The sequence below is a fragment of the Pagrus pagrus genome (genome assembly GCF_965226575.1).
Source record: "Pagrus pagrus genome assembly, chromosome: 20".
NCBI classification, from domain to species: domain Eukaryota; kingdom Metazoa; phylum Chordata; class Actinopteri; order Spariformes; family Sparidae; genus Pagrus; species Pagrus pagrus.
The window spans coordinates 9321662-9340712 of record NC_140207.1 but is presented as its reverse complement, the minus strand read 5'-3'; the positions used below and the strand labels follow the sequence as shown (position 1 = coordinate 9340712).

General features: G+C 42.4%; 1 protein-coding gene across 4 annotated transcripts in view; it reads right to left on the bottom strand.

Moving 5' to 3' along the window:
- Positions 1–248: 248 nt before the first annotated feature.
- The window catches only part of rbm33a (RNA binding motif protein 33a), a 28547-nt gene continuing 9744 nt past the window's right edge, over positions 249–19051 (bottom strand). Inside the window, exons 9-20 of one of the 4 annotated variants that reach the window (XR_014621152.1) lie at positions 17683–18004; positions 16039–16100; positions 13280–13409; positions 12488–12855; positions 11606–11863; positions 11100–11384; positions 9853–10689; positions 7278–7436; positions 6186–6371; positions 5986–6037; positions 5776–5864; positions 5581–5603 (exon numbers count right to left, since the gene is read on the bottom strand). Coding sequence is in view for 3 of the 4 variants with exons in the window: in XM_084340271.1 (XP_084196397.1) it covers positions 5555–5603; positions 5776–5864; positions 6186–6371; positions 7278–7436; positions 9853–10689; positions 11100–11384; positions 11606–11863; positions 12488–12855; positions 13280–13409; positions 16039–16100; positions 17683–18004 (2745 nt within the window). In the remaining variant the exon portion in view is untranslated. Of the gene's footprint in view, positions 5604–5775; positions 5865–5985; positions 6038–6185; positions 6372–7277; positions 7437–9852; positions 10690–11099; positions 11385–11605; positions 11864–12487; positions 12856–13279; positions 13410–16038; positions 16101–17682; positions 18005–19051 lie in introns of all 4 variants that reach the window. The other 3 variants (XM_084340271.1, XM_084340273.1, XM_084340272.1) reach the window with 3 other exon arrangements.

Genomic DNA, 19051 nt, shown 5'->3' with positions numbered 1-19051 from the left:
TGCAAAATTCACCCAGCCCCATGTATGGGACAGGAAATAAGGAAAGTATTGTTCTACTACTGAAAATTGTCTCATCTTTGGTTGAACTACTTGGCTAAAAATACTTTGAACCCGTACAAGCGATCTCAAGCAGACACCCTTCACTTGTCAAAGTTAAGAATCAAGGCTTCAGAGGACATTCACCTCTGACTGAAGGACCACAGTGATTTAGTCCAATTTCACAATAAAAACAAACTCGATGCCATCGCTGTGTTTATCAAAAAGTTTATTTTTCTCAATTTGTTGGTTTAAAATGTAACACTTTGTCTCTTTAGGAATTATTCACTTTCTTGAAAGACATTCACGCTCTTGAGGAAATCACATCGTTTACAGTATCACAACAGATTTCACAGTGATTTCAGAGTTTTCCAACATGAAACATGATTACTTCATGTGATACATCAAAGTGTGAAAACGCATGACAGGATGGATTGTCAACAGTTTCAGTCAAAACCCGAGGTTGGATTTTCAGTCATTATTTGGTGCACCGTACAGTTCGAGATGAGGAAACCACTGTCGTGTCTTTTTCAAAATCCAACCAAACAATTCATGTCAAGAAGCTGGGATGACCTTTGGTGCAGTGAAAGCCATAAAGCGGCTTTAGAGTTACGAGTCTGCTCTGTGAACCCGGCTGTCGTCACAGAGATGGAAACCTCCATCCACTGGGCTAACAAACAATGGTAATCCAGGTAGGCCACCCTGCTTGATACAGAAGTTCTTAAGTTCACTCAACAACGGCAGCATCAAGGAAAAGATGAGCAACTGTAAAATATACGTAAGCTTGGAAAAACAGCAATGGCGGAAAAAGCAGCAGTAATGGAAGGAAGTGTGACTGAACGCAGCAACTTCTATTAAGTGAGGGAAGTAAAGTCTTCGTTCGGAGGCTGGACGCTGCACGGCTGCAAGAGAACCTGAAGTGTTTAGTCAGTGAGTGAGTTAAGGCAGGAAAAGTGACATAGCGGGATCGTGGCTCGTCACGGCTCCTCTCATCAGTTTGCTGTTGAGAAAAATGTGTTAATACTAGAGGTCATTCTGTTTTTGTGATCTCCGTTAGTGCCACCCAAAAAACAGCTACAACCTCAAACCACCCAGTGTGTTTAAACCAGGAGCACCTCGAGTGATGGGGCCATGCCAGTGGTTCAACATGCTTCTGCTCTACTTGTTTATACCTCTCATGTAATCTGTACTTCTACTTTTTAAAACTCTTGCAGTCAGTTTTGCATTAGAGTCACAGTTTTTAAGCCACTAGTTTCCTTCAAGATTATACAAAGCAAATAAAAGCAACTATAGATAATTTGACACTTGACACTGCTTTCTGCGGGTTAAAAAAATATTCCATCAGGTGTAAAAGTGAACTTAAATAAACAAGGTGCAACTTTTTAATTAAACAAAAAGACAAAGTGGAGATTACATTCTGTATCTTCTGGGTCGCTTACGAAAAGGTAAATAAATAAACCCGATTAAAAACTTTTGATTTGGTGACGTGTGATAAGAACATGCTGCAAAATGAATTATTTTTCATACCAGCAGAACAGAAAAGCTTTCAAGAAAACAGGAAATGTCTTTAAAAGGAAAAAAATGCAACTTCCTGGAGAAAGATAGTTGATCGTTGAGTCTCATCCACAAGTCATCAAATACGGATGCTTAGGGTTGGCGTCCAACCTAAAAAACGTCAGTGTTTCAGTTTATCTTTCTCCAGGAAGTTACATTTTGTCGCTTTAAGACAGTAGCAAGTGATTTCAAATAACCTTTAATTATTACATGAGAGGGACATGCTATAAATTCCCCAACTCAAATTTCAGATGTTGGAGCTTTGCATAAGAACCTAAACGCATCTACAGAGAACCAATATCATCTACTGCCTCATCATGCAACTATAACAAAACTTTAACAGCTGATTTTCACACTGTGCTAGCAACAACTACAAACAAAAGCTGCCTTTAAGTTGGGAAAATATATATTTTCTAATCCAATTTGTTGGTTTGTGAAAGCATGCTGAACCTTTGGTATGGCCCCTTAAGTTTGCCTTTAAGGCTAGCAACCACAGTGATGCCAGTCACTGCTCTGCTGAAGTGATGAGACCTGAAGAAAAGGAAAGAATTAAATGATTACTTCAGCCAGTCTGCAAATGGACCTGTTGAGAAAAGTTAGCGTTGTGTAGAACCCGACCCAGCTAGACCAAAAGCTCGTATAGACTTTCTGACACTTGTCATTAGCAGCAATAATGAAGAAAGCCCCATGGACATGTCACATATGAGCCTTTCTCAATCAAATATCTAAAGAGCTTAATGCAACTATATGAGAAAAACAGCTACTGTAAAAAAAATAAATCAGGTGATAATAGAGCACCATTTTCCTCAAGTAAATTACTTTGAGAAGTAGAACAGCGTATCTAAAAGTTCAAAAAAGGTACAAAATGTGTACGAACTTCTTAAAATTAAGTTACAAATAGATTCAATATGAATCTGTTCTGCCATTACAAGAACAGATGTCTCATACTAATATACCCATCACTGGCATTGCCGATACTTTTTCAAATCCACAGGATTTACCACATTGCTACAAGTCAAGTGTAACCCACAGCACGAAAGACATTAAATACACATCGTTAGGGAACAAAAACCTCTAGTTCAACATCAGTTCAACTAAAAACAAAAGGAATAAAAACATAAAGAAGTCAGTTTAGAACAACTGTACAACATACAACAGGAACTGAAACCACGCAACCTCAAGTTTTACAGGAATTAAGAAGGAATTTTAGGTTTTTAGACATTTTCAGACAGCCTGTTTGTCTCGAAGCATGTTGAGATATAGTGACCTTTACTGGCAAGAATCACGCATGTGCAGCTTCTTTTAAAAACTCTGTGGGTTTTGAGTTATTTCAAGGAATAGTTTAACTTAAGGGAAATACCACTAAATGTATTAAATTGATTCACACATGCGGTCAAAGACAGAGGCCAATAAGTACTTATTAGTGTGAACAGCTCTTCTCATGTCTGAAGAACTTAATCTGTGATGTCATCCAGATGCACAGCCAGGAGCTGATTTACTAAAAGTAGCTAAAGAGACCGATTTACATGTTAACCCTCCAAATTAAATTGTATTATGGCTTATTCCAATCAAAAAAATCCAGTGAAAGCATTTAAAAAGCTGCTACATTTGCTTTACGTCGGGGCTGTATGGAGCTGAACATTAGTATGACATCACAGTTAAAGGGACAGGACAAAACTTCTCATGTTTCTGCTTATGAAGCAAATAATTTCAATGCCATAATTCAGTGGCATCTCTACGAGGTAGTATTTCTTGCCATAGAAGGTATTAAAAATGTCTTTTTAAAATATGTGATAAGTTGAATACCCAGGAACTTACAGAATACGTAAAGTATAAATGAATAAAATGCAGCACAAATAAGAAATATTACTCATCTTAAAAGGCACCAGACACATGGAACATCACACACAACCACACATCTTTGGGCTAAAGTTTAACCGGCTTCACATACCTGCATGCTCACGGTATATTGGCCACTTTTTTATTTTCTTGTTTTCCCCTTTAAACTTTTTGTCAAATGTCTTATAAACAGAAACGTGGTCCAGTCATTCTTCATTTTGGCTCCAAATTAGAAACAAAACACTTGTAAAATGATTTATGCCTGGACACATCAGCATATCTTTACATATAAAAATGTTTAACTTGATACAACGCAAGTAAAGAATAACTAAAAAAAAAAAAAAGAAAAATTTAACAGGATAAATATCGAGAGAAAGTTCTAGTCTACTTATGTACATGATCACTACACAGATAATGGTTGCCCCCTCGGCTTCCTATGTCACATTCCTGCGAGTAATGTACATGACATTCACAGTTGAACTACGAACACGCGTAACGATCTGAATATTTAAAAGGATTGCTTTGGTTTCAGGAACTTGGAACACAGAATAGACAGAAATGTTGTGCGATGAAGGGAAACAATTATGGAATCATGGAAAAGTAAATGAGCCTCACTTGCTATATTTAGTTTAATAATTGATGTGGAAGTTAAGTGTTTAGAGAATTTAAGGTTTCAGTGATGTGGTTGCGCTCCCCAAACAAGGGTGTATGCTCAGAGAAAATAAAGTAAAACAAAGTGATGCATTAGAGATTGTACAACACTTTCTCACACATCTGAAGAAATGCATCTTATCTTAGGCCGATGTCAATACGAGTAAGAGCGCAGACGAGGGGAATTCAATTTATGGGGAAAGTATTACAGTGAAATAACTGAACTTTTCTGCTGTACCGCATCAACATTATCGGCTCAGTGTGAAGTCAAACTGTTCAAAGTGCTCTACCAGGTATGAAGCTCAGTGATAAGGCACCAAATTAACAGCCGCAAGTCACGCAGACTTTGATCAATAACGCTGGAGCGGAGTAAACCTAATGCATATCCTAGCAAAGAATTAACTTAATGTGCGTACCCTGAATTTTAAGCAACTCTCTCCTATCTGCCAATTATATGATGTACTTTAAATCGACAACAGTATACATTTAAATTGTCATCATAAAAATCTCAAAAAAGACGCATTCCCTCAAAGTACACTCAGCCGATTTAGAAAAGCTAAATCCAACTACTCCATAATCATACATACAACTAAAATACAGATCATTAACAGTTAAAAGACCTCCGAACGATTAGACCAAGGAGCAACGCCAAATTACCAAACTGATCGCCCTGAACGAGAGATGATCCGAACAATCTGTCCCAGCACTGAAACTGAAAAGTACCACAAAATCTACTAAGAGTCACAACAATTACAAATCCCAAAACCACTGGGAATTTAGAAAAAAAACGTATCTATATTTTGCCAAATTGGTCCCAGTCACTATGTGTCAAATATTAAAATCATCCACCTCTGTGCCTGTATGCAAGTTCTCCACTAGGTAGTGCCATTCACCCAAAAACTACTTGGAGAGTCATCTGTACCTGAACACAGGCTGAGTTAGACTAAACTGAAGCACCATTAGTGATGAAATACTGCCATCTACAGAGGGGGAGAAACACTGCTACTGGATGTGAACAGTCCGGCCACAACCACATCCTGCATCCGAACCAAACGGCAGGCCACAAAAAAATAAAATACTACGATTAAGTGGTCACATCAGAACTATACATTTTAAGTAAATCTGTATGAGGGGGGGGAGCAACCATTATCCTATGATACGTTCTACTTAGTGTCCGTGTAAGATGCTTAAAACATTCTCCACTACATAAAAGTAGGATTAACTGTCCAGTGTCTCTCCAGTGCCATTTTACAACAATGGACAATTGGTAGACAAAGTCAAACAATGGCCATGCTCGCAGCCAAGGTCGTAACGTTCACTGTTCCAAGTTGATTGGCGATGAATGATGCTTCTGTGCAGACGTCGACTGTGTGAGTGACCCCCAGTAGGAGGGAAGAACTGTGCCAGGTTGGAGCTCCCTCGTTGGGAGAAAGTGACCTCTTGCAACAAGACTCCCTGGCTCTTATTGTGCTCCTCATCCATCAATCAGCGACACATCAATGTGGGACAAATCAATCATGTGCCTGTGTAGTAATTGTGATAACGTTTAAACCATTGGCTCAGGGGGCAAAAGACACTAACTTATCTTGCGCAGCTTAATATTCAAGACATGTAAAAGGCAAACAACCACAGTATTCAATAATGTTACTGGTGTGTCTATAAAGCCAATAAAAAAAAGAAAGGAATATTGATTACCTATGGAAACTCATCTGGAAACTTGATGCATGCTGGGCACTGGAAAATTTGGCGACTGCTTTCCTCTGCTGGGGCATCATTTTGAACATCTGCGATAAATAAACACAAATAGTACAAACTTAGTGCAACAACTAGATTCACCCCTTGTCCACAAGAGGGAGTGAGGGTGGTGGAGGGAAACTGAGGAATTTGTTCACTTTTTCTACCTACCTAATTACTACGGAAGAGGGCGCTATGGGATCACACGTTACTGCCACTCTGGCTGATGAAAGTAAATATCTATGTTTAAAGTTTTCATTATGAGGGATGCAGTCTAAACATGAAAATAAGTACATACTGAATTTGTATCAGGTTTAGCTGTGAAGTTAAGTACTAGAATATAATAAAAATGCACATGCAAGAGTACCTACCTCTATGGGGCCGATGGACCTGAGAAGGTTCTTCAGTTGAGTGTCAGTTGTGGATGAGGAGAGGCCCTCTATGGACACAGTACAGCGTTCGCTCTCTGCACCTCTTTGGCTCGTTCTGGTGGACGCCGGACGACCTCGACCGATCGGACCACCCCCTCTCGCTCGACCCCGGCCCGACACGACAACCTACACCAACGGCAGGTGTGAGAAAGATTACCCACATGAGGTGCAAGTAAAATACGGGGAAGGGTTGAGAGAGAGGGAGACGGCGAAAATACAGAGTGAACCTTTCAGTGCTTAAACAGGCATGTTGATGTTTTAATCCTGCATGCAACCGTGTGCAGAGGAGCTATAACGTTTCTCAGCACAAAGGAAAATTTAACAACGCTACGTGTTTTCTTCTCGCACCTCTCAGACACGCCGAGCCTTCACATGATTGACTTATCATATTTCTACATAGAGCATCAATGTCAGAACGTGATGCATGTGGCATGGCATATCTTCATTTGAGCTATGTTTCTTCAGCTGCAGAGGAAGAGGAGGTGGAGGAGGAGGGAGGGATCTAGGAAAGAGAGGAGGTAGAGGGAATGTGTGTGTGTGTGTGTGTGTGTGTGTGTGTGTGTGTGTGTGTGTGTGTGTGCGCGTGTGTGCGTGTTTGTGTGTGTGTTTCTGTGTGTGTGTTGGGGGTGGGGGAGCAGAAAGGGAGAGGGAGCCATGCAAGCGTTATGGTGACTGCCTTACCCTGTCAGCGTCAGTGAGTATGGTAAATGTGACAGCAGCCTGGTGGTGACAGGCGTGCAGAGAGGCCAGGGGACCTTGTGTAGCCCCCCGTGTTACACTGCTTTCAGCTTGTCAATACTCCTGCACCTGGCACACTGTCCTGTCTTATTACCACTACTGCTCGATTGGTATGTCTGCTGAATGCCAGGGTAGCGCCAGCGGCACAGGACAACTTTACAGGAGACATTTCACCTTCTTTTATTTCACAACTGCCATTACCCCACAGTCTGCACTGTTAATATATATCTTTTAGGTGAAACGGTTGCTGGTGTAAAAAGCAAAGAACGTGGCCAGTGCTGATTTGTGACATACCCTGTTTTGCTGTGGGTTGCCCATGCCCCCTCGGCTAGCCTGCGGTGTTCCGCCTGGTGCCTGTTGCTGCTGTCCTGTCATGGTGACCTTCCTTTGGACGACCTGGTTGAGCGGGGAAGCCGACCAGTCGTCTTCTTGCTGCGCTGGGTCGTCCACACCCTGAGGAAGAAAACATTAATTTAGCACCTTCCAAAAAAAAATCCCAGCTTTTATCTCCATTTGCAGGAATCCAAAAACATATTCACATTAAAGATCCCCTTCACACATGTAATAAAGCATACATAAAAATGCTCTAACGTGGTGATATGGCTTTAGTGGGGGAAAAACGTATAATCACAACATTTAAATCCTTAAAATGGCGCCTATTCCTTCCCCTTAAATAAAAATCCCAGAGAATATGAATATTAGGGGTGTTGTGATTTGAACTAAATCAAAAAAAGATCTAAATGAGCCTTTAATTTTGACAATTGAAATCAAATGTAGTATCAACGATCCCCCCATGCACCCCATGGTGCGTTCAAGTGTACCTCATATAAATGTAAATAACACTTGTCAGGGAATAAAAGTCCAAATCTAACAATAGCATAGCCGTCTGTGTTGAAAAATGTTATAAATACAAAATGGAATCGAACCGTAACCTTTAAATGTAAAGTCAAATCAAATTGTGGATTTTGAGAATCATGACACCTCTAATGATTATACAACTGGACTCTAGATGTCTGCTACCTCACTGTAAAACTCCATTCTCATTGTTGTTGCAGTGGAGACTTCAAGTTTACACATCACACTTGTGTTGACTGAATTTTGGACCAAACTTTTTCTGGTGCCACAAATTATGCTCGTGGCCCCGCCTCTTAAAATCTGATTTTAATTGAGCACAGAGAAAATTTAAACTCTCAGCAACAAATATGAAACGGCCTTCTAGTATCAAACTCTAAGTGCAAACATTTAATTGTAGTAACAAGAAGAAACAAGACTGGAGGGACAAAGTGAGAAATGCGAGGCCACATCTACGAGGCAAACTGAATGCGTGCCAGCACTCGAGCTGGATCCCTATCAGATATTCCGCGGGGAATAAAGATCAACCCAACAAGGTGATGGTCTCATTATCGAATAAAGTCACAGCTCAACTCTGTTGACATGCGGGGAGGAATTGAAGGTCGTCTCTTCCCCGACTCTGCGGAGAGATGTGACAGATCAATACAGGGGAAGAAAAGAGGCGATATCTCTGACCTGTCCCCAGTTGAGAGTAAATGGATTAATCCCTCCTATAGAAATCACAGCTCCTGATTGCACCCATCAAATGCTAAGCTGCATTACACTGGAACGACAGCAGCTCGATGTGTACCCCCATCCCCCGTACGCCCCCCTCCTCCTCAGCTTTTGTGTCTTGCGCTGCTTTGTATTATCCCTGATGAAAATATAATTTGCCTCTTATCTGTGTGCCTAAGCCATACAAATCCAAATCCTCAAAAGTGGCAACTTTCTTACACAGGTATTATGTTGCCCCCCACAACCCCCCTGTTCAACCAAGAAAGATTAATTACAAGGGTCTTGGATTGGCATTCTTTTGTTGCCTCACACCTGAGAGATGGGTTGATGGAAACAAGCAAGCGAGGGATGACAGAGAGGAAGAGAGAGAGCGAGAAAAAAAGAGGAGAGAGGAGATAACATTGTCAAGCACCCGTTGATGACAGCAGAACAATGTGGAAGAGAGAGCATCTAGACAATCTTCTTTTCACCGCGGCTATAGGCCTTGGCTGTTTCTTTCTGTTTCCATCTCTCTTTCTCCACCTCACATCCTATTCCCCCTTTTTTCCCCTCCAAGATGCGCTACATCAGATAGCTCTGCGCAGGTTTCCATTAACGCACTGACACACAGTTATCTTCATCTGCAGCCAGCCTGCGATTTTGGCTCTGCGGCTTGATCCTCTGGGATGGAGCCGGAAAGCGGCTTATTTCAAATACTATCACATCCCACCAACACGTCTCATCAGTGACAAGTATGAATGTTTAACATGCATGCCTTTGTGGTTTTTCAATAAAGATTAATGCGTAATTAAGGCCACAGCAGTAACTTATCAAGTGAGTATAAAGTAGTCGACAGTGGTAATTCTGGACTTTGTTGGCTTTACTGTCATTCTTGGTTCACCATCCTATCTTTAAAAGAATACTCTTCTGCCCTTAAAAGAGGATATCAACCTTTAAGAGCAGTGATGAGGTGTCCCACACTCTACAGATAAATGTCATACTGCTCTCTTTAATGCCTACAGCCTCTCTGTGCTCTAAAGGTAAAATGTGCGTAGAGGCATCGTGGCTTAAATACCAGTTCTCAAAGCTTAAGAGAGGAAACTCTTAACAGATCAATTTTGTCAAAACGACACAGACATCACCCTGTCATTCCCATAGGTTAGACATCTTTTAGATTACAAAATAGACAGTGTGAGGCCAATCAGTGGCATTTACTTTCAAAACTGACGTCCCCTTGTGGCTGAAATCTGTTGAAGGGGATCAAATAAATGTCGGACCACAACACAAAAGAAGGTGCTGGATAAGAATCAAATCACATGCTCACCGCTCCTGAAAGTTTGACGACTCTGACTTTTTGTGGCACCTGCTGGCCTTCGAAACTAGAATTCTTGGCCCGCTGCATCACAGTTCTTTTAGCCCCGGGTTTAGGTCCTTGAGTCTGAGGCTGAGGCTGAGGCTGAGGCTGAGGCTGAGCCTGGCCAGGGCCCACAGAGGGAGTTACAGGTATATTCTTTTGGGGGACCTGATTGGACTGGATCTGAGCAGCAGGCCTGTTTATGTTCTGCCCAGCACTGTTCCTTCGCTGTTGCAGCAGCTGCTGAGGATTTGGTTGGGGCCGTTTCCACTGCTGGTCTGGACCAGGCCCGGGGGCCTGTTGCTGCTGGGTGCCACCTTTTGCCATCTGCAGGCGTGTCTTGACATTGGGACGTGGCGTAGGAGTCTGTGTGCTGCCGTTGGGAGGGATGGGGGTGCCTTGATTAGGATTCTTCAGTGATTGATTTAATGACTGTGGTGTTCTCTGAGGAAAAGGTCTCAACTGTTGTGGTTGTAGCTGTTTTTGCTGCTGTTGTTGTTGTTGTTGTTGTTGTTGCTGCTGCTGCTGCTGCTGCTGCTGCTGCTGTGGTTGGGGTGGTGGTGGTGGAGGTTGTTGCTGTACTGGGTGTGGCGTTTGCTGAATTTGCTGTAAGGGTTGAATCTGTGAAGGAGCTGGGCTTGGGCTCGTCGTGTTTGAGCAATTGAGCCTGTCCAGCAGCTCCTTCTTTCTGACGCCAGCCTGCATCTGCCGTCGCATCTCCTTTCTCTTCAGGATCTCCTCTCTCAGACGCTTCTGCTCCTCAATCTTCAGACGGTACTGCCGTGTCTCCTCATCCTCATCCGGGTTCTGTGGCGAATAACACAAACAGACAATATAAGTGCCTGTCTCCACTTACTGGAATGGCAGCCATGAGCCACGGTGTCCTATTTGAATATTACTGAGCCTGACACTCAGATGTAATCAAAGGCAAAACCCAAGAGAAAATGCAGTAGTATTGATCTGTTCTTTCCACTGGATTGAGACTGCCATCATTAACAAGCTTATGATTGGGCTTTTAATAAATGGAAGTCCTTCGCAGCACACTAAAAAGCCTGGCTTTGCTTTCTGGGTCACTGAATTTAGCAGGAAAAAAATACTCAGTCTACAAGAATACACAGTATTTTTAAAAAAGTACCACACATTTATCTGAAATAATTTTCACCATTACACCTCTATTTCTTTGTTGTTCTTTCCTACATGCATGTTAACAAGCTGACCTGTGGTGCCGTGCTGGACGGTGTGCTTGGGATTTCTTTGCGGACCACTGTCCTGACCTCTCCCCCAGGCTGTGTTTCAGTCTTGGCAGAAACTTGGCCTCTTCCTCTGCCACCAGCAGGCACCGCCTGAGAGCTCTGCCCGGGACGCACCCCCTGCGTTGCCTTGGCAACAGGCCTAACGTTGGCGGCGGGGCGGGCACTGTTCATGTTTGTGTTGCCAGGTGCTACAGGGAGCTCCCGTAGGTTGCTGTTGCGCTGCTGCATTTGCTTGGAGAGAGGTGTGTTCTGCAGAAAGGGCAAAATATAAATTGACAATCAATTCTTACAATCAATCTGATTTTAATATAAACATCCACTTTCATCTATTTTTCATATGCTATTTTCAGCTTTTTGAGGAAAGATGCTGACAGTAACTGAAAAAGTACACTGATAAAATATGGACCCCATTTTACTGCAGCTCATCAGTTTTAGTAGAAAATAGTTGAGCTACTATGTAAATCTCTCACCATCCTCTGCCTGTTGGACATGTTTCGCTGTTGGGGGTTTTGAGGGCGGGGACTCATCTGTCTGGGGCTGCCATGCACCTGCTGTTGGTGGAAGAGATTCTGGCCATGGTGCATCATAGAGCGAGACTCATTGACATTTAGCTGCTGCTGCTGATGATGGGGTAAGTCCTGCCTATGATGCTGCTGGTGCATGGGCTGATGGGATGGCATGGGGTCGTGGTGTGGGAGCTGGGAGACAGGAGGACCGTGCATTAAGCCCTGAAAGAAGAAGACAAACCACATCATGAACAAATCTGCAAAATCAGAACCTGTTACATATAATTCAGATTGCTCATGCAGTTTTTATTCCATTGTTCACAACAGCAATAATATCACTTCTTATAAATCTCATCTCAATACTGAATCAGGCAATGCTTGCATATAATTAACCTCCAACTGGTGTCCTCAAGTGTCTTCATAGTAGTACAACTATAATGATTTGATCACTAGAGGGAGCTCTTGCCTATGTCTCTTGACAAAATGCAGCGGTGCCAAACAGACATGAGTCTTTTTCCTTAACGCTTCAGCAGCAGTGGATATGATAACTAGTCTAGTTTATTCATGTGTACAGTACTCTAGTCTAGTCATTGCTCTTGCCACAGCAATTTTAATAATCTAGAGCAAAGCTGTCAAAAATTCATACATTCATGGCGGAGAAGGCATGTGAATTGTTTGTCGGGCTCCTTTACAAGAAGTGTCACAGGTGAGAGGGGCTATTTAAATTACAATATTTAGGAGGCAAATTTATGAGCAACTAGAAGAAAACACACACTTTTATCACAAAATTGTTACACAACATACCAACACAACTACAGACATCTATTGGTTATAAAAATCACTTACTCTCAGTCGTACCTGCATCCCAAACTGGACTTGTGGAGGCGGGAAGAGGTTCCCCTGCTGGCCGAACGGCTGACGAGGGCCCATGAAAGGTCGGGGCTGGTTTGGGGGGCCGCCTTGTTGATTCAAGCCGACCATCCCCTGGTGGCCTTGGTGGGGAGGGAGGTTTGGTCTTGGGGGTTCTCTCGGAAAAAGCCCAAGCGGACCCTGGCCCTGCTGGTTGAAGGCTGGCCCTGGTGGGCCAAAGCCCATGTGGCCCTGGCCGGGCAGCTGCTGCTGGTGGTGGAGGTTGTGGCTGTTGTTCATCAGAGGGGTGGGGCCCTGGTGATCAAACATGTGCTGCCCTGGAAACCGTGTTGACTCTGTGCGCTCTGTGCCCACAAGAGGAAGACCAAACAACAACAGGAGTACAACAGAGATGTCAGAGTATTTTTTGCCTTGTGAGCCAATTTCAATACATCAGTAACTCCCTCTCCAGATGTATAGCATTATGGCAAGGGGAAACGAAACCAAACAACTCTATCAAGGTGAAATTGTAAACAACCAAGTGGTTTGTATTTAATTCTGCATCAACACTGTGAATGAAAAATCGGAAATATAGATATTTAATGCAGTTTCCAAGGCTCAATCAGATGTATATATATACACATGCATTTAACATGAGTGCAGCTAAGAGAGGAGCACCAGCCAGCTAGCAGCGTACCCTGTAGGTATACTGCCAGAGGTGATGTCGAATAGGATTAAATATGCTAAGAGAGCTTTGTAACCCTCGTGAAGGCTGGGTGGGGGACTCACCTCCCATAAAGAGGGGCTCTCTGTCTTGAGGGCCTTGAGGTGGCTGGTTCCTAAAGGGCTCCATGTGATGAGGGGGCCGCTGGGGCTGACCAAAATTACCAGACATGTGCTGCTGGAAGTCTCCCGGTCCCTGGGAAAACACAAAACTCATGAATTATAGGCCAGACTGGGAACTCAATAATCACAAACAAATTAAACTAATGAAAAATGGGAATTTGTAGTGGAGTATTGCATCGGGCATGGAGCACTTGTAATTGAAGGGCTAGGGTCATTAAAAAGATGCAGAATCTTGTGGTGTAAACATAAATATGCATGCCAATATTAAAGAAACCCTTCAGCCTGAATTCATGAGCAAACCTGCATTAATGCTACTTGGAGCTTTGTTGATAAACCTCCAAAAAGCCTGTCTCTAACAAGCAAAGGGTATTTCAGGAGGGGATGAGTACCCTCACCTTTGTTTCAACCACTTCGTATCTTCGACAGCTTTCTAATCATTGCATGTGCGTTACCTCCTCCTATCTATCTTCCAAGGAAAACTAGATAACAACCCTTTAATCCCTCCTTGGAATTCGAATCCCCCTCATAACTGTCTCCTTTATTCTTTTAAACATCCATCTCTGTTGAAAAATTAACCTGCTATTCAACACGTGGCACTTCCAAAAAATAGGCTGCTTGCCTCCTCCAAGCCTATTGTAAATTACTTAAGATGCTATCAAGGCTTAATCCATCTTTATTCCACTGCTGCGTGGCGGTATTTAGAGAGGAGAGGTGTTAGAAAGCTAGAAGGCCAGAGTCGCAAAAACTTGCTTAACAGAAAGTTAATCAAAGGGGCTTACAAAGACAGGGGAGCACAATGGGGGTGCAATCATACTGTTCTAAAAGGTCAGGCAGGCAGGTTTGCACAATGAGGACTCTGGTGTCCATATAATACCTCTCATCTTTCAGCTTTTAATCCTTGATAAACAGGCTGCGGGCCGCTCAATATGTAACTGATGCGGGGATAGCTCTCAGCAGTGAGGGGATAACCAAGACATATATAATGGAGAGAGACCAAATGTCAAGTATTTAATGAAGAATGGAAGTTTGATTATAAATAGATGTATTGTTCCTGGGTTTCAAGTGAACCGTTTAAAGCTAATAACAATACGGGCTGCTGGTATTAAAGCATGTTGCTTGTTTTCAGGATATGATGCTATTTACGAATAGAGTTAAGTTCTCATTATCAATTAAGCTGAAACAAAGAAATGCTTGACAATTTTGATTTAAAAATGACTGAATGATGAAACGATTATTACAATAGTTGGCCATTAATTTTCTATCCATTGACTAATCGTTGCAGCTCTGTTGAGGAGCTGTGACTGCAACCGACTGCCACCGAAGAAGAATTTTATTATCAAAAAGGTAACGACTAGAAAAATAGCACGGTTGGTGGCGTCTTATTTCTTGGTCAAACTGAATGTCATTATCTAAAGCGGATGAAATATTCTAATAACTTTAATTGGCGCTGAGATTAATATTTCAAAACCAGTCTCCACCAGCAAAAATTTAATGCAATAATACTAGAGGCTATGACCCCCCATTCGCCAGGCCTTTTAACAATTAAATTTGATGGGATGATAATGTATGATAATCATGAGTAATCAGGTGCCCACTGGTAAATGGAATGTTGCCGGCTGGTATGTCACCTGCATTTCAAATTGTGTCCTTGGCAGCAGCAGCCTAAACGCGATTGACAGCTGGGGAATCCAACACTATGCTGTTCATCAGCCCAGTTGTCTGCATGCCCTTCCAACCCCACCTTCTACTGTCTGATAAGAGGCAAAACAGCTTCCTGCTTCTGTGCTATCAATATCTAGCACCATCACAGACCTCAGGGAACAGGAGCTGCACGATACTGACATTGAAGGCTGGGGAAGAGGTAAATAAAAACACTGTTTTTGGACAAAGATCGACTCCAATGTGAAAGCCTGGCTCATTTGGCAGCAGGGCTGTAAATCCACATGAATGCAATTGGATGCAGCTATTTTCCAATGGCTAATTTGCATAAATCCATACAAAATGCACTTTCCAGGAAGATGTCAGTCAGTCCCAGCACCACCTGATGCCTGGGCATCATTAACTGGAAGGACGGAGTAACTTAAGGCACTTTGGCTGACTTGCTGGCGAGCCATTTCCCTCAATACAGCAATTACTTTAAAGGCATTTCCGTCATCTCTTGGACGGGTTCTTTGTGAGTGAAATAAAAGGACCTTTTCTTACAGGAAATCACTGACTTAAGACCCCTTTTCTCTGACGTGAAATTCAGCATTTGGAATATATGGTGCAAGAGGCTCACCCTGCCCCCTTCAAACCACCACCATGTTTCATTAATTCAAATACCGTTCAAAAAAGGTCTCCGTGCCTTTGGGACACAAACTTGTGGAAAGTGAATTTTAACTGGCAGTATATCCTGGTTTCACAATTCCATTATGTGCCAAGCTGGCTCGTCTGAGCCCCAGCCCATCCATGAAGACTTGCTAACTAAGTCCCGCCACTGCAGCCCCGACCTCCAAATGTCTACAGCCTAAAGCCCCTATCACGCATTTCCAGTTGTGCAGCCAGACTCGTATCAGTGTTTACAGATTTGCTTTAACAGTATTTGGACAGGGCAGGCAGTCTAATTGCCGTAATGATACTGCCCTCACAAAAAGGGACGCTAACCGCGTGGAGAGGGAGAGAAAGTGAGGCGAAAGGGAGGGAGAGGAGCAGCTGCTACTCACAGGGAACCTCTGAGGACCCACAGCAGGTCTGGGCTGGCTCTGAGCAGGAGGCATCAAGGGCACTGCAATGAGATAGAGAGGGGGAGAGAGAGAGAGAGGGAGCAGGAGAGAGGGGGGCAGGTGGGAGGAGGGGGAGAAAAATGAAAATGAGGGGCAGTAGGCAGAGAGAGGGTGGTGATAGTAGAAAGGGAGGAGCCCATTAGACATCTCCATGCTAAAGGCTGTTACACAGACATACATGTTAAATTCTATATCAGAGTTTCTCCTCACATCTTTACACAACTGGGCACAGACCAGGAAACATTAAATACATGAGAATAATTTGCCAAATTCACAAATGACAATGAATGAGACATTTTCTGTTAGACAACACTTGGCAGAATCACATTGCTGGATTCAGTATAACAGGAGCTGTAATTGTACATCAGCAATTGCAACTGGAAAACATTCAATAGTAATCTATCATTTAAATACATATATAAACAAATAAATATACACAGAAAGATATACAAACACATCCACACACGCTTAATCATAACCACAGGCAATCCCTGATTTTCCACAACGCATCTTCCTCTCAGGAGCGAAACCCAAACCCCATGCACACTTGCCCACACTGACACAAGCACACACACACATACACGCTAACATGCTTTGCTAACAAAATTTCTATCTTGGCCTGGACAGACAGGCCAGATAAACCCATCTCAGGGAATGAAATGGTGAGGCCGCCAGAAAAAAAATGGAGGATAAACCCATTACTGGCTGAGAGCGCTATTCACTTGTCATTCAACCAAACAACGAAATGACATTCTAATCCAGACACCTTTCGGGACAGTGTGAGGATAACTGCCAGCCATAATGGCATCATGCACCTCAACTGAGCATCTTGCTGCTTAACTGGGGCTGCACAGTTTTGGGTAAAATGAAAATAATGATTTTGAGAATTTAAATTAGGATTTTTTAAAATAAAAAATATAAATTGCATTTTTTTGTCTTTGTGCAGACAGAACATTTGTGTCTGGACTGTCACATCAACTTTGCATGAGACAAAGGACACACTGATGTTATCTTAAACAGAACGCTTATAGCCAACTGCTTGAAGGCCAAATAATAAACTTAGGACACACGCTGAACAGCTCCAGATTTTAACTGCACACTTAAAAATCAACTATTTTAATGTAGAGGCCCACAGAGTCAATCTAGTATAGCTATGCACATACTCCAATGATTAAAATCATTAGCTAAATGGCTTATAAGTTATGTGCTTAGACATAACCTATGAATCCCAAAAAATCCACACAGACATTTTCCCTCAGACCCTTTTCTTTTTATATGCACAATTTTATAGTCACTAATATCTCACTCGCACATTTTGCACAGTTCATCACATGATTTAATCTCAGTCTTGTCATTTGTTGAGGAAAACTGTGCATAATTAAGCAAGCTTGGTTTATTGCAACATATCTTCTTGCTAATGTGCAGGTGAAAGAAATGTTGGCATTTATGAATGAGACTGCAAATACACAGTTTTAATACAATTAACCCTGCAGCACAGTGGGGAATCCATAAAAACAGTGGAAGTGAGGGGAAATTCCTTTAAAACAAACAAAAAAGATCTTGAGTGATTCTGGATTAACCTACCTTGAACAGAGGATGACGTGGGCCCTCTGAAATGGGGGTTAATGTGGATGTTTTTGGGCTGTGGAGGTTGCTGCTGGTGATGCTGGGGGAAGTTGGGTGGCGGGGAGCTCATCATTCGTGGTGGCGGCTCCATCTGGGGCCGTAACGGCGGGGAGCGGTGAGCCATGTGCGGGGGGATGAGGGGCTGAAGAGGCTGCTGGGCCAGCGGGCGCCCATGCTCTTGGAAGGGAGGAGGTCCTCTCGGACGCGAAGGGTGGTGCTGCTGGGACTGCAGTTGCTGCTGATGAAGCTGATGAGGCGGAGGCATTCGGGAGGATGGCTGCTAATTGGAAAGAGATGGGGAAACGGAGAGGAGGGAAAAACCAAAACAACCTGTCAAAACACATTTCTTTCTAGGAAGATTCTGATATCACTACTTGCTGCAATGCGATGACATACCAACAAGTCAATTCAACAGCAAGATTGAAGATGGTATCCTTAAGATATTTAATGCAGGGCTCCAATGAAGAGTATAAGTGCATGTGTCCTTAAGAGAACAGTGAGATCAAAATATATGTATATGTATTTAAAGTGCAGCCATAAAGAAAAACAAAGACCAACACAAGAGCTGCAATTATTAATTGACACCTTTTCAACTATTAAATCAACTTTTATCAATATAAATCAATTAATTTGTTTCAATATCTTTTTTGTAAGAAAAAAAAAGAGTCAAAATTCTCTGGTTCCAGTTTCTTAAATGCGAGTCTTTTCTGGTATCCTTACTCCTTTACAACAGTAAACTGAGTATCTTTGGGTTGTGGACAAAACAAGACGTCAGCTGATCTCATCATCTTAGACTTCAAGAAACTCTGATCAGCATTTTTCAACAATTTCTGTCAACATCTTATAGACCGAACAACTACTTGATTAATCGTGTAAACAATCAACAGATTAATCAACAATGAAAATAATTGTTAATTGGAGCCATAACCAACAGCAGCAGTCAATTGTCTGCTAGCATTGGAAGATATCAAACAGGGATGCACATGCTGATAAATTAACAATAATTATATCGTCAAGTGATGTTTCAAATGTGCCCATGATAATTGGCTGTTTAAGCTACCACACAAACAAACAAATAAACAAACATGCCAGTGACTAAATAAGTCAAGTGGTTAAACATACAGTAGGCTGTAAAAAAGTACGAGCTCATTAACAACAGTCAGCAGAATGTTTGTGGTGTTGCCATGTTGTCCATCGGTCATTAAATTTTCATTTCCAGTGTTTTGAATTTTACAGCCTATTATCATCAAATCATAAGGGATCCCAAATAGTGGAGAGCTGAGGCGAAATGTCACACAGCCTTGAAAACAATGTTATAATTGTATTT